At 30.8% G+C, this 16,280-nt stretch overlaps 1 protein-coding gene across 1 annotated transcript in view; it reads left to right on the top strand.

Moving 5' to 3' along the window:
• LOC134699023 (uncharacterized) overlaps window positions 1-11,666 on the top strand; it is a 49,039-nt gene extending 37,373 nt beyond the window's left edge. Inside the window, exons 6-9 of the mRNA XM_063560715.1 lie at window positions 2,733-2,804; window positions 6,874-6,912; window positions 8,226-9,041; window positions 11,209-11,666. Of these exons, the coding sequence (XP_063416785.1) occupies window positions 2,733-2,804; window positions 6,874-6,912; window positions 8,226-9,041; window positions 11,209-11,666 (1,385 nt within the window). The remainder of the gene's footprint in view (window positions 1-2,732; window positions 2,805-6,873; window positions 6,913-8,225; window positions 9,042-11,208) is intronic.
• The last annotated feature ends 4,614 nt before the right edge of the window (window positions 11,667-16,280 follow it).

Genomic DNA, 16,280 nt, shown 5'->3' with positions numbered 1-16,280 from the left:
TCCGAAGGATGAGTTTGTTTAGATATGCTAATGAGTAAGACCCATGGTATATAAAATTTGTAATATAAATAAAATGATTGACAGCTTCAAGACCTTCAACTAATATTGGAAATTGATGACATTAAGTTTTATCTAATGAAATGGAAGCTCGCGCAAGTCACTTTTGCGCCTTGTCTATGATCTTCTGTGTATTTCATGTAATAGAACCCCTGAATTTGTAGAAAGTAAGGAAGTTTTGGGCCCAGTGTATGATTGTATGCTCAGGTAATTTCATAATGTCATCAGATTGAAGTAAACAAAAAAGTCGGGATTCCAGCCACAAGGATTAAAATTAATTATTCTAATGACGGTAAGAATTTTTTTTTGTTTGTTTTCAAGGTATCATACAAATTAATCATATTTTTCGGAATTTTCATCTCATTGAAAAATGCATATTTATAAATTTATAATACAAACTGCTTTTCTTCCGTCATTTTATTAGTTCGATGATCAGATTATTTATAAGAACACAATTTTAATTCTTAAAACACTGTATTTAAACAGTAGCGGATCCAGGGAGCGTAGTTAGTTTACGTCCCCCTAATTGATAGCAAAAAAAAAATCCTGGTTTTTTTCACAGATATTTGTAGCCAATATTTATTCCTTTGTCTATAGGTACCCCCTTTTTAAATCGAAATTTAATTGAATTTTCGCAAGGGAAATGGTAGTTTTACATTTTTTTTTCAAAACTGAAAGAAGAATCATTTAGTAATTGTTTCCAAAATTAAAGAAATTCGTGACAACCGATATAGTTTGAAAAAGTTTTTTTGAGATGTGGTACACATAAATTATTGCTTTTTGTTATACAATGAAAACAAATGAAGATCTTGACCTTTTAGTACGTTTTACAGTTTCCTAAATATTTTAGAGGCGGATACCTTTCAAAAAGAAGGTGGAGCTTCAGCCATGGAATAATATGAACATGAAAATGTTATACCATGGCTGAAGCTCCGCCTTTTTTGCTTAGGATTCTAGTTGAGTTGCATATTTAATTAGCAAAGTATGGTACAACATCAATTTGCATATAATATACCATGGTTTTCCCTCACCACACTTTTTAAGCAAATTGTTTTATAAAAACATCAAAGGAAAAAAATCCAATTTATGTTACAATGGGTTCATATTTTTTTCAAATTTCAATTTTTTTTAAAAAGTTTTAAGAAGAAATCTTCCATTAAACAGTATTGTGCAATAGTTTTTTAAGATCTTTAACCTCATTTACTTTCTGTCAGAAACTTGTTTTTATATTTGTCAAAAATTAGATAACAATCCAAATTCAGACAGTATCAACCTTGAGTATTGTGACCAAATTTGCCCCAAATATTCAGGTGCACAACCTCTGTGGTCATATTAGGCAGCATTCAGGGAAGCACTTTATTACTTTTCAGAGTTTTGCTTTTTTTTCTCTTTGCAGTTTCTTTTTTGCCTCTGACTTCTTTTTTTTTATGGATTTTTATTTGGACCTTGATATTTTTTGTTCAAATACATTATTTTTATTAATTCTTTAATAATTGAGCAATTTTTATTTGCTTAACGTTCCTTTAATTTTGTTTTACAATCGTCCCATATATGACGATATAAAGTTTAAGGAAGTAACTGTAGTAGTATAAGTTTGAGTATTTGAGGGACTGAACAAAGATTAAAAATATGAGAATGAGGGAGGGGAAGAAGCAGAAGACAGATGTGGAAGTAAGGGAGAAGATTGGAGGGAACTGGCCAGTGGAGTAGAAATAGGAATATGCTGGAAATATTTTTTAAGCATTTATCACATAATTGTCCAGGAGCAAGGGAGACAGTATTAGAAGAAAGGCAAACATTGGGAAAGGGGGAGGTAAAGAGATGAGAGAATCAAGAGACCCCTCGCTGTTTTAAAGTAATGTAAATTGTATTAGTGAGCAAAATCTTAACTTGGAGACTTACAAAATTCAGGAGAATCAGCAACTTGTTCCAGTCATGTAACTTGAAAGGTAGAAAAAGACTAGAATTTGATAGAGTATTTCCAGACCTGGAAATATCCTTGAAATTTGTTTTTTAAGTGGCAAATGTCAAGGAAAAACCCTAGAATTTTAATGTTAAAAAATTCAAGTTATTTCCCCTTTGTTTTGCAAATCTATGTCTGATTAAAAAATTTAAAAACTTGAAAAATTTTAGTATGAGGCAGGATTTATTTTGCTTATGATTGATGGTTATGACAAAAGTCTTATGAGTGATTGTAAGATGAGGGTATGTTATTAATTTAATGGGCCTAACAATTGAATTAACTATCTTGGAGAAAAGCTGAACAATTCTTAAGCATTTTAGGGTCAACATAATTATGTCAAACATTTTCCCTATTGATGTGATAATTTTTAATAAACAAATTATTATCTTCAAAACTGCAGTAAAATTTAAGATAGCCTAAAAGATATGTTACAATAACTTCTTTATGGGTCATAGATTCTATTTATAGATATTGCAAAGTCTAAAGATCACTTCCTTACATCAAGTTATTTTTATGCAGTTTCCTGGAAATGGGAAATATAATAGTAGGCCCTAGCATAAAAAAATACCGATCAATTTCATAATTCAAAATTTGAATATAATCAATTTACTAAACCAGTGTGGAACTGTCATATTTTAAGATAATGTACTGTATGTTTGTATTTTTTATTATGCTATCATCTATAACATTTTATAATATTTTTTTTAATTAGCTGATGGAAGTCAATATACACATCACAGATCTAGAGATTCCACTTCATCTTTAAATTCTCAGACTTCAATAGGTAGGTTCTTGGGTGATGTATTTAAAAGATACTTAATTTTAAGATTCATGAAAAAAAGCCAATTAGTAGCTAAGTTAGAATAAAATTGCAAAATACATTGTATGTCAAAATGACAAAAACCTGACCAAAAAGCAGAAAATAGCTGAAGGCGACCAATGGATCTTCAACGCACTGAGGAAATCCTGCACCCTGAGGTGGTTGTCAGTTACTGAGGATTCATTTATTTTCGTGGGTATCAATTTTCGTGGATTGCTGAAAACTGGCATATTCGTGTATATTTGTTTTCATGGTTTTGCCAATCTCTGTATATAAAACCTATTGAAAATATGATATTCGTTGGACATTTGAATTCGTGGTTCACCTGTAACCACGAAACCCACGAAAATTGGAATCCAACGAATATTAATGAATCCACAGTAGTATGACAAATTGGCTTAATGAAATAATTCAATTAGAATTTAGTAGACTTTTTTTATTAAGCCTCTGCTGTAGTGGAGGGGGCATTATGTGGTACCCTTGTCCATCTGTATGTAGATATGTATCTACTTCCCGTAATTGGTTTTCTGTTCTTTAACTTTAGTGTACCTCAACTAAATGTTATGATGTACCAGCACTCAATGAATATTACAATCAAAGAAAGATCAAGTACGAACTCGAGTGACATCACTTTTACCATTCTTGAGTTATGTCCCTTTATAACATGTATAACATTATATAGAAGCAGAATCATCATCTCTTTCCAATGGACACTTTCTATAGATATTTAAGATTCTGAATAGATAAGTAAACAATGCAAATATATAACATGTATAAATATATACAGATTATAACTTGAAAAAACAATTTTTTTCGAGAATTTTTTATATCTTATTGAAAAAAAATGTACTGCAGTGATATTTCAAGTTTTCTACCTAGATTTTATTTTTCAAAATAGAAATTATGCAACCATAGAAAGTTCTGAAGAGGCTATGTGATCTTAATAAATGCATGTGTGGTATAAGTGTTTGTCTGCCCTTCTAAGTGCTTTTTTCTGAATCGCTTAAGCAAATGAGACAAATCAAGAAAAGATTTGTGATATTTTTTATTAGTACAGTGCAGTCTGGTGTTACTGCACACCTAAGACTTTTGACTTCACTTCATTCAACTGATAAAACCAATCATTGGATAATATTGAGTGAATACATTCATAACAAACTTTTATTTCATAAAATTATCAGTTCGTAGGGTTTCACCCTTAAGATTTTGTGTAATGTGTGTCCAAAATTGGGGAAACCCCTGTTCTGAGAGTTCCTCTAATGTCCGTTGATTTTGCGCATGCCTTTTAAAAATAGCTTATTTTGAAGAGAAAGAAAGATGATCTGCTACGAAGGGTAGCTAAATTCAAACCAAGCACACTACCAAGGATGCAGAGCAAAAATTATTTCAATCTGATAAAAATTTGACTTAAGTAAAACAAAATTTATCTGATGCTGTATTTTTTTTAATGGACATTGGCCAAATATTGTAAATCACGGGATTGCAGTTATCATTTCAATCTGGAACTTATAAATTTATTTCTTTTTTATTCCTTCAGAATGCTAAAACAATATAAAACAAGAACAATTTTAATTATGTTACGTTGTTGATATAACCAAGGAGGTTATATTAGAAGAAGAGTGAACACTCTGCTTGATACAAAATTAGCATCCCCAGGATAGCAGTTCAATCAGAGAAAAATGATAAAATTATAAAGAAACTGACATATTTATCGCCCACTTGACATGGCCCTCTGATGTACCATGCTGTTACAGCAAGTAGTTTGGACTATTAGATAAACACAAGGAATTATTTGAATCTAGAATAATTTTGAATTCTGGAAAATTGTTGAGAAATTTATGATGAAAACTAACCCAACTAAATAGGGTTAGCCATGCACCCTTGGCTAAGGGGGGTTAGTTAGTTCATACTGAAATGAAAGGGAAAGTAAAATTAACCTTAGCCATGCGTGCATGGCTAACCCTTTTTAGTTGGGTTAGTTTTCCTCATAAATTTCAAATCAATTTTCCAGAATTCAAAATTATTCCAGATTCAAATAATTCCTTGTTTAAATCGCATATGTCCCAAGATTGTTATCAGTGACTGGGTCATTAAAGTTCAGGTGTATTTTGAGTTACAGTGCAGTGCATAGGTGTTTATAATTTAGAAAAAGTTTTGACGCGCAATTTCAAAATCAACTGTCTGTCTACGGTGAAAAAAGATTAAGAAATGACAAAGTTATGAGGGTTTAAAAGAAAGTTAGTGAGCGATTTTTATTTAGTTGTGATGACCGGTAATGACGGGAAGGAATATTTGCCATTGAAACTCAGAGAAATTTATCGGGAACCAAGTAAAAGTGACTTTCTGTTATGACTGTTGATATTAACATTGACGGCAATGAGACGGTTATTCGTTTTATTTCTTTTGGTAATAAGTTTAATTTTAACATAAAATTTTAATTTTTAATTACTTAATAAGAAATATCACAAAAAATCTGATTAACATTTCAATAATTGTATATTAGGTCAGTTTATGATACCTCAGGTGTTTCCGTTCTTTTTCGGGTATGTTATTAGGACAAAATATCCCTCTGTGACAGAGTCGATCTCAGCTAATTAGCACCCACTTACAGAAAAGTCGGTAACATTTTATGCGGCATTATCGTCTTTCGTCCTCTCTCCTTCTAATATAACCTCCTTGATATAACGAAATCAGCTAATGTGTGGTATCACCAGCCGCGAGGACACAGGGGACTCCACTGTATCAGTATTTATGTTTAACTTCTCAGCCAAAAAAAAAAAGAAATGAAAAAAAAAAGTAACCAATATCAAGGAATGGAGTAGATGACCTCAGAGACCCTTGCATTTAAGTGCACATATATAGAAAAATTATGAAATGTTAACCTTGCTCAAGCGAGTAGACTGTCAACATAGTATGGTAGATACAATCAAAAGATGCGACATTTCAGTGTGTCCATTTGCATACTGCTATTTTTCTGCTGCATTTTATAAAGTGACAAATTTCAAATTTTTGCATTTTCCCCATACATTTATTTCCTTTATCAAAATGCTTGTGTCATTATACATGTATCACAATAAAAACCAATTGTTCATTAAAATGATGTCATCATTTACATACAATCGTTTCAGAAATAGGGTCAACCGGTGAAACTCATTCATAAAAAACAACTTATTCAAACAATGCAAGATTGATTTATGAAAAAGTGATTAATTTGTTGTGTAAACAGGGAAAAAAAATTCACACAATTAAAAAAAATTGATTTCCTATTGATACATGTAATAGGGTGTTGTAGCTATTTGTCATTAAAGGATGCATTTATAATCTATACTGATAAATTGGTAAACTGTTCTTCCTTATAAAACACATTTTTTTAAATTTTGTGAAAAAATAAGAATAAATTGACAAAATGAATAAAACATAAAGAGTATTGACTATGCATCATAATTTGAAACTAAAAGGTAATGCTAATGAAATGTAATTCATGAATTGTTTTAAAGCAGTAACAAAACATTTTACATGATGAAAATAAGATTTTTACATATCATCTGACTTACCTGTATGTTTTTGGATGTTGATTTCACAGGTAATATAATTCAGGAAGTGAAACTCAAACTTTTTTCCTCTCATGGTTCTGAATAAAAATAGGACAATACATTACATGGGTGTATAGAAATTGAAAATATAATATGAAAGTACATAATTTTTTTAATTAAAAAAAAAGCATGACTAAAGAAATTGCTGGCTACATGTACAGTTCATTGTTCATTAATTGGTCATATTGCTTTTTCTTCAAGGCAGTTTGTTGCATGGCTTGATTTGTCATTGTTGTTTAATTTGAAGGAGAAAAAAAACACTTATTGAAAAGATGGTCATGGCTAACAAAGGTAATTACTTCAATTTATATTTCAGGCATTGTATTTTTCATTGCTTAAATTTTATACCCTATATAGAAATGATCAGATCATTTAATAACTTTACTGCCACTTAGTTTCATTATCAATAATGATATGATCTAATTTTTTTCTTTCTCCAGAAATGGATGTAGCTCCACTTGGACCAGGCAGAATGTTAGGTAATTTAATATATCAAATTTTGATTTAAAATTTGCTGATGAAAATCTTAAATATAAGTATAGCTTTAAATCTTAAATATAAGTATGGCTTTACTGAGTGTGCTCAATACAATGAGACACCTCTCCACAAGAGACCAAATGACACAGATATAAACAACAATAGGTCACTGTACAGCCTTCAACTATGAGCACAGCCTATACCAAAATCTGTTTCTCTTATGATTTTTATCCCAACTTTCAAAGGAAATGTGAGCTTTGCCATCACTTGGCATCCTTTGTCATCCTTTCAGTGTAAACTGTTTCAAACATCATCTTCTCTGACACTACTGAACCAATTCCATCCAAACTTAAGCCGAATGATCCTTAGGGTATCAAGAATAAAATTTGAGTTTTATTTTCTGTATTGTCAAAAAACATGACAGCCATGGCTAAAAATAGAACACAGGGGTAAAATGAAATTTTTGGCCCATATCTCAAAAACTAAAGCATTTAGTGCAAATTTACAATGGGTTAAAAGTGTTCATTTGTTGAATTTCTATCAGCCCTGAAATTTTAGATGAATTGTTGGGTTGCTGCCACTAAATTGGTAATTTTAAGGAAATTTTGCAGTTTTTGGTTATTATCTTGAATATTATTACTAAGATAAGCTGTGAACAGCAGAAATAGTCAGCAAAGTTAGATCTAAGAATAAGTTTATATGACCAAAATTGTCAATTGACCACTTAAAGAGTGATGTCCCTTTATGGACAATTTTACACAACTTGTTAATCTAGTTTGATAACTTTAAAAGATCTTCTTCTTTGAAACTGATGAATCAATTTCAGCTAAACTTGGACTGAATGAGTTTAGGAGTATCTAGTATAAGACAAAAAACACTAATTACAGTACTACATAAATGTACTAGTAGCTTCCTAAAATATGAATAAAACCTTCTAAAAAGAATAATTGATGAAATGATTTGGAGTGAGTTTGCATCATTTGAATCAACACTTCAAAAACTTATTTCCCCCAGGTTACCGTGGATTCATTTATTTTGGTGGGTACCAATTTTCATGGATATTTAATTTCAAGTCTACATACAAGCCCATAGCAAATTTTTTATACGTTGAACATTTAATTTTGTGGTTCTTCTTTACCCAGGAAATACATGAATATTGGTGTCCAAAGAATAATTATAATGAATCCACAGTATTACTAATGCTAATACGTCAAATATAATTACACCCAAGGTTCTGTATCTCTGAATTCATGTGTTTTTGCAAAAATGTGATTCCTATACATATATTACAAAATATTTTTAAATACTGTTTCAGTAAGCATAATGAGAGAAATAGGAAATGAATTCCATGCCACAATACCAGATTCCATAAATGGGGAGCCATTTTCACCAGTGAATTCTATGAGGTATTCAGATTTTTCAGCTTTACATATACGGGAAGAGGAGACTCTGTTGTCTAGTGATACTTTTCAGTCATCTAGTCAGGTTCCATTAGAACATAATCTTGAACAATCTACTCCGATTCAAAATTCTCAACCAGTTCATGACATAATTCAGTCTCAATTAGTTGAAGTGGAAAATCTAGCTTCACACCGAAGTCAGCCTGAAAATCAAATGATTTCACAACCAATTCAACCTTGTATCTCATCTATGAATCGACCAGAACCTAGTCCTCAGTTGCCTACAATATCAACGAGAACTTCCTTGCCTCCAGCTGGTACTACTACATGTATAAGTGATCTCAATATTGAAAATACCACTCAAAACAATTTTAATGATCAAAATCCTATCACAAGGACTAATGACAACAACCTTGACACAGAACAAGGTCAATCAGATAATGACCAAACTGTTACAGAAAGTGTTTTGACTAACGAAAGGACTGAAAGTACATCAGAGTATTGTACAATGACAAGTAATAGTGACAATCTTTCACATAATTTGGATGATAATAATATTGTTACCCCTGAGGATCCAGAGGTTCTCCATTGTAGATCTGATCCTAACCCGGAGTGTATGCCAGTTACTCGTATGCAATCTGTACCTCAACTAGATGCTCAACCAAGTAACGGTGCTGACATATCTATTACAGAACAGGTGGAAACTATATCAGATCTAGATGATGAAAAAGGTAATGAAAATATATTGAATGGTAATAAGCTAAGAATACAAATTATATGACTATAAATGTAAAATATTATATTCACAGCAGGCCAAATCATTAGATTTTGATATACAATTTGAAACAGATAACATGTTCTTAAATATAGATATACCCGCGCATTTTTGCGCCTGTCCCAAGTCAAGAGCCTCTGGCCTTTGTCAGTCTTAGCTTGTATTATTTGAATTTTAGTCTTGCATACAATTTGGAAATTAGTATGGCGTTCATTATCACTGAACTAGTATATATTTGTTTAGGGGCCAGCTGAAGGACGCCTCCGGGTTTGGGAGTTTCTCGCTACATTGAAGACCTGTTGGTGACCTTCTGCTGTTGTCTGCTCTATGTTCGGGTTGTTGTCTCTTAAACACATTCCCCATTTCCATTCTCAATTTTATAGTCAACTAGAATTGTGTAGGTTTATGATGTGATGAACAATTGTAGTCCACTATAATTGTTTAGGTTTATGATGTGATGAACATTTTTAATTTTTCTTTACCTCTTTTTTTCAGTGTTTTTTTTTAGGTCATATAAAAACAAATTGTTGACTTTGATATCAGTTGATCCAATGATTTATCAAACCTACCTGTTGGTCTAAGCTAATATCATGAGTTGATAGATTATTTAATCAACCTCATCAAAATTCAATTATTGTATAACAATTCTTTGTTTCCTACCATATATCTTCATTAACTACTTGTCCTGATACAACACATATCACAGTCAATCATGGCATTTAAAAAAAAAAAATTACCTGTTTATTTACGTACCTGAAATATTGAAGCCCAGCCTACCTATATAAATGGGAAAAGATGTGGTATGATTGCCAATGAGACAACAGTTACCAACATTCAAATGAAGTAGATGTAAGCATTTACAGGCAACAGTATGACCTTCCGCAATATGAAAAACAAATACTGTATAGTTGGGTATTAAAGACCTTGTCATGAAAAATAGGAAACATTTAAATAAGACAAGTAACAGTCTGATTTTTGTCTCGCCTTGACGGAGTCAAAAAGCGAGACATAGGTATGCTGTTTCCAGCGACGGCGTCAACAATGTATTAGTTTGTGATTAGGTCTAGTTCATGTTGAACCACTAGTGGAAGGTCAAGGATATTTGGTATGCAGTTGTATTAGCATTGGCACATCTCATTACTATGGAGATTATTTGTCCCCACCCCCTTAGTCAAGGTCTATTGACTTTGAAACTTTTCATAGTTTACATGTATTAGTTTGTGATTAGGTCAATTTATGGGGAACCACTAGTGATAGGTCAATGATATTTGGTATGCAGTTGTATAGGCATTGGAATATCTCATTTTCATGGAGATTTTTTGACTCTGCCCCCTCAGTCATGGTCTATAGACTTTGAAAATTTTGCTAAGTTAACATGTATTAACATGTATGACAGACATGAAACACAACAACCAAATGAAAAACAGGCTCCTGACATGGGACAGACAAATACAAATTTTGCAGGGTTTAAAATGTTTAAAAATGTCAACCCTTCCCATATCTTGGGACAATAGTGAAACAGTACAACATAAGATTACATACCTGCCAACTGTCACTATTTATTGCTATTGTGGGGGATTTCCCATTGCCTGTACACCAAAATGAAAATAACTAGATGAATTTCCATTGTCATGATTGTATTTGCCATTTTTAATCAATCACAAAGTTTTGGTGTACGCCTTTTAAAAAATGTTACCTAGAATGCATTACCTCATAAACAATGAATTGTCCAAGATTAAACAATATATGCAAACAAGATTTTGAAGATAAAAGGAGTACCAAAGTATACAGAACATTGCAATATAAATACATGTTACTGTGGATTCATTTATTTTTCTTGGATTGAGGAAAAGTTACATGTTCGTGGATATTTGATTTCGTGGTTTTGCTGAAATCTGAATATAAGCCATAAGAAAAATTGTCATTCGTTGAACATCTAATTTCATGGTTCAACTGTTCCCATGAACTCCACGAAAATTGGTATTCAACAAATAATAATGAATCCACAGTAATTAATTAGGTATAAATTAATCATTATTTCTATTAATAGCGAGACTTTTTAAATTTTGTTATTTGACCTTTGTATTACAATTATTTTATCTCTCTATATTTTATTTCCACAGACATCACAGATGTTGTAATTCTTCATGCAGAAGATGATAGACTAATAGCCTTAGATTTCATGAATAATATGGAAGCAGAATTCCCAGAATTAAAACTAAATTTGAAGATATTTGAGCAGTTGAATGTAGGCAGAAGTATGTTTGAATCAGCATCACTTCTGTTTGAAACCTGTAGATTCCTATTTGTGTTATTGACAAACAAATTTGCAAGGGATGACCTACCAAGATTTTTGAATGAGATTGCATTGGTTGAGACCATAACATTTAAAGACAGGAACTGCAGGTTAATACCAGTTCTTATAGATGGTGACTGTCGTGTTCCAGAATTAGGTCCCATAATCCCTTTGATGTATAATAGATATTTGGAGGGCAAATCTCGAGGCATTAGAGATCGTGGATTTATAAATAGTTTTGAGAAATTGGTGGAAAACGGTAGAAAAAAATACTTGACAAGCTAGCATACTGTTGATGTTAAAGTATTTTTATTAATGTGAATTATGCAACTGAAAGAGTATCACAATATTAAGAACTCGCATTATGATATCTGATCATATAAATATACTTAAAACACTCAATAATTATTCTTGTATTTAATTTATTCTTCACAATTTGAACTCTTATATACAGGCAATTATTTCTGAATTAGAAATATTTGATTTAAAATTGTTGAATAAGATTTTAGCAAAGGAAACACTGGGTTTTTTTTCCTCAATTTCTTTTTTTTTTCTTTTTTTTTATATTTTGAATATTCATAAATTCTACTATAATAAGAAGTGAAGATTTTTGAAATTTGTTTATGTTTTATTGTTGAGCTGTACTTGAATGTATAAGCTATTTTTTAATTGTAAATAAAATTACCACTTGCAAATATTTGCTCACTTCAAAATTAAAGGAAAATCAACATAGAAAATAGACCTTTTAGGTAAACATATCAAATAAAGTTTTGGATTGTGTTAGAGGGGGGTGAATTGATTTCTTGAAAATGGGTTGTTTTAGGTAGGGCAGGGGAAAATGTTTATTATTATTGATTGTTTTATGTTTTAGTTGAGTGATATTGGGTTGTTAAATCTATATTATAAATAAATCATAATTTATTTTTGTTTTTAATTCTGTTAGCTGCTTTGCAACAATCATTTGTCAAGGTAAAATATAGCTTGCTTCTATTTGTTAGCTAGAGTTATCTTTCTTTTTGTTCAATGTACATAAATGTATATAAACTGAATGTATTTGTAAATAATGTTCAAGAGGGCATGATTTAACTATCACACCATAGACAATCAAGTATGATGGTTTGACATACTTTACTTACAAAAAAAAATCATTAGGGCTTGAATTTACAGTTATTTTACCTCACGTAAAAAGTCGAATAATTTACAATTGATATTTTTAGTCGATAAAATTTATTAAGGTTTATTAGAAAAACGAATGAAATATGTCAAATTAATGCATTGAGATGGTCAAGAATTTTTAGAGAAAATAATGTATACAATTTAGGTTAAGGAAATTCTTATTTTTTCTGGAGTTTTTTTTATTACTAAATTGTTTTGTTATCTTTCTTAACATTTTAAGGGGGTAGGAAGTTGTGTTTGTTAGTTCAGAATGGGCATAATTACTACAAAACAAAATGGCAGTTGAAGATTTTATTCTGGTAAATATCATTTACGAGTGCTCCTCTATTTACATTATATTAGTATTATTGAAGATAGATTTACAAAGTATTGAATTGTATGTAAAGCTTGAGACAATTGTTATGAATGTTTGTAAAGTTTGAAGAATGTATGCTGAAAAATAGTGTGGCTTCTTTATTATATTCTATCATAGTATTTGCTATTTTATTATATTTTATCATAGTATTTGCTATTTTATTATATTTTATCATAGTTTTTGCTATTTTATTATATTCTATCATAGTATTTGCTCTTTTATTATATTCTATCATAGTATTTGCTATTTTATTATATTCTATCATAGTATTTGCTCTTTTATTATATTCTATCATAGTATTTGCTATTATTAAGGCTGTGAAATAAAAGCTCGAATTATGTATATCAGTTATCAAGTTTCTGGAATGAAATATGATCATGAAATTTTCTACATGAAATCCAAATTTTTTAACATGTTTTCAGAGCTTAATATGATGACAGGTCATGAACTGTAAATTCAGAAAATATTTCTAGGTATTCATTAGTTTTTAATGGTGGGAATGGTTGAATATAGCAAGGAGAAGAAATTGCATTTTTGTATTTGTTGTTGTTCTTGTACATATTGTTATCCACATCTAATACATAATATTAATGCAGATTTTCCCGATTCCCAATAATTAATGTCACATTTTTTTGCATTCTTCAAAAATAGCAATAATAAATGCTCACAATAATTTCTCAATTAACAGAACATGAAAACTAGTAATAAAACATTTTATAACACAAATAGCTGATATGGGGAAAACATTTTCATTTTTGATCACACTGTATCAGTGATTTTGGGTGCTTCTATATACTGAAACTGTTAGATTTCTATCACCAGTCATACAGATTAACTTATTTTAATTAAGGTAAGATAGTGCTACCTTTATTTTAAGGGGTATTCTATAAAATTGGTTATGCAAGTCTAGGAAGGGAGTCCAGGGACTTCCACAACTCTATTACAACCAACAAACTAAGTTTGTGTTATATTTTGCATACAATGATAATAGACTACTTTTAAAATTGTTCGTCAGCGGAAAAAACTCATCAATTATGCACGCCTTTATGACGTCATTACTAAATAGAGGGGATCGTCAGTATCCCTGCACTCTTAACATTCATCAAGCGTCTTAGTGATCGTCATTGTGCAGGATAAACTAGAAATAATGTTTGTTCTGTAGGTACTTAATCACAATTCCCTAATGACAGCAGTGCTAATTGTCAATTATGAGAATTCAATTTGCCGAATAATTTGTGCAATATAACATCATAGTTTTACAATCACTCGCTCAAAATTGGAACGGAAGTGATGACACCCCTAAACACACAAATGACATTCACTAAAACCAAAACCAAAGTTTTTGACTGAAATGCAACGAACTCGAAAGTTGTCTATTGATCCACAACCCATGTCAAAATATAAAAGTCCTTTTCTATCCTTTCATATCCAAATAAGTGTAATAGTCTTCAAGACTAGTCATGGTCATCCATATACATATCCAAATTAGTGGAATAGTCTTCAAGACTAGTCAAGAGTAGCAATATGATAATACTCATATTTTATTATGCAATAGAACCAGTGAAAAAAAACTGCAAGCACCATTTGACACCAGATTCACTATTTAGCAGTATGATCCTTTTATATTATATTATATTGAGATGGGTTTTTCTTTTCAATTATTTGATTTCACATTACTAGTGGTTGTGAGTTCGTATAGTATCTACATGTAACCTTTCTTAGTGTTTTTGCAAAGATTGCATAAAATGCAATAGGATACCTTTAGTCACTTCCTGTTTTTGTAAATAACAGTGCATTATTGTAGATAATATTCTTTAGATCCTAACCATGATCATGTTACACAATATCATGCATGGTTCTTTGATTTTATGACTATTCTAAAATCTGCCAACAAGCTAGCCTGTAGAAAATGTGTACTTTATTCAACATTATAATTTGTCGTTGATATTAACCCATGAAACCCACGAAAATGGAGATATATATATATTTTTGAAAATTAGTAATTTAAAACTTGATTTGATTTTTGTGAACATAAGATTATAATTATAATTTATTGCCACAAGGCAATTTTACCTGACAATCACCTGCTTCAGCATGCAGAATTTTTCTCTCTGTGCTGAAGACCCATTAGTGGCCTTGGGCTGTTTTCTGATCTGCGGCAGGGTTGTTTTTTCTTAGACACATTCCCGATTTCCTGTCTCTATTTTAATGATAATATTATTTTTATAAAATGAAATCCATATTATTACATAGTAGTAATAGGTACCAACAAATTAATATTCATTTTTTCAAGTGCTAATTTGTTTTGTCTGAAATAAAGTGCTTGTTTTATTGAACAGTTGTTCATGTATTGTTGGGATTACTTATTTTACCTTCTTTTTATTTTGTTATTGTATCATAACATGACGTTGGCTTTAAAACTTTTAGGGAGGGGGTAATTTACCCGCTCTGTTACATTCACCCGTGAACAGCACTACTAAATATAATATGTGACTAAAGTTATAACATATTTACATTGCACATGTAATACACTTCAGTAAAGTTAAAGGATTTTTTGATTAACAAAGTATTTTAGATCTTAATTGAGTTATGCTGATCATAAGTTTATTATCTAAAGTTGGTTAACTCCTAAGATTTTGGGAATAATATATATTTTGATATAAACAACCAAATATAGTTTGCTTTAGGGACTTAAAATATCAGTAGTGGTATGGCTGATATGTTTAGGGTAAACTTATTACTCATACCCATTTGCTGAGTTAATGGATGGATCTCTTTAAATTTTTACCAGAAGGTTCAATACAACTAAAGAAAGGTTGGGATTTATTTTGGGGAATATGGTACCAATAGTTTAGGAATAAGGGGCCAAAAAGGGGGCCCAAAATAAGCATTTTTGTAGTTTTTAAACAATAACTTGTGTTAAGTGTATGAATCTCTCTGAAATTATACCACAAGTTTCCATACCATGAAGGGATGGTTAGTATTAACGTTCGGGGTTATAGCTCAAAATGCTTTTGAATTGAGGGCAAAAAAGGGGGAACATTAGGTTTTTCTGGTCAATGGACAATTAAGACAATTTAAAAGCATTGTAAGGGAGGTAACTCAAAAACATTTAATATACAATGTTTGATATGCTCGGATTTACCTCCCTTACACTACTTGTAAATTATGTACATGTATAAAGAAATGTCAGGTTTTGGACTAACTGCCAAAAAAAGGGGGTAGTGGTGGTTTTCAAATTTTTTTCCAATTTTTTGAAAAGTTTGAAGAAGAAATCTAAAATTGCAGAATATTGCACAATAGATCTTGCCATTTGTTTTGTGTCAGAAACTCATTATATAAAAAATTTGATCACAATCCAAATTCAG

The sequence above is a fragment of the Mytilus trossulus genome, unplaced genomic scaffold (genome assembly GCF_036588685.1).
Source record: "Mytilus trossulus isolate FHL-02 unplaced genomic scaffold, PNRI_Mtr1.1.1.hap1 h1tg000024l__unscaffolded, whole genome shotgun sequence".
NCBI lineage: Eukaryota > Metazoa > Mollusca > Bivalvia > Mytilida > Mytilidae > Mytilus > Mytilus trossulus.
Note: the sequence above shows the minus strand (reverse complement) of the source record. Positions and strands in the feature narration are given on the sequence as shown.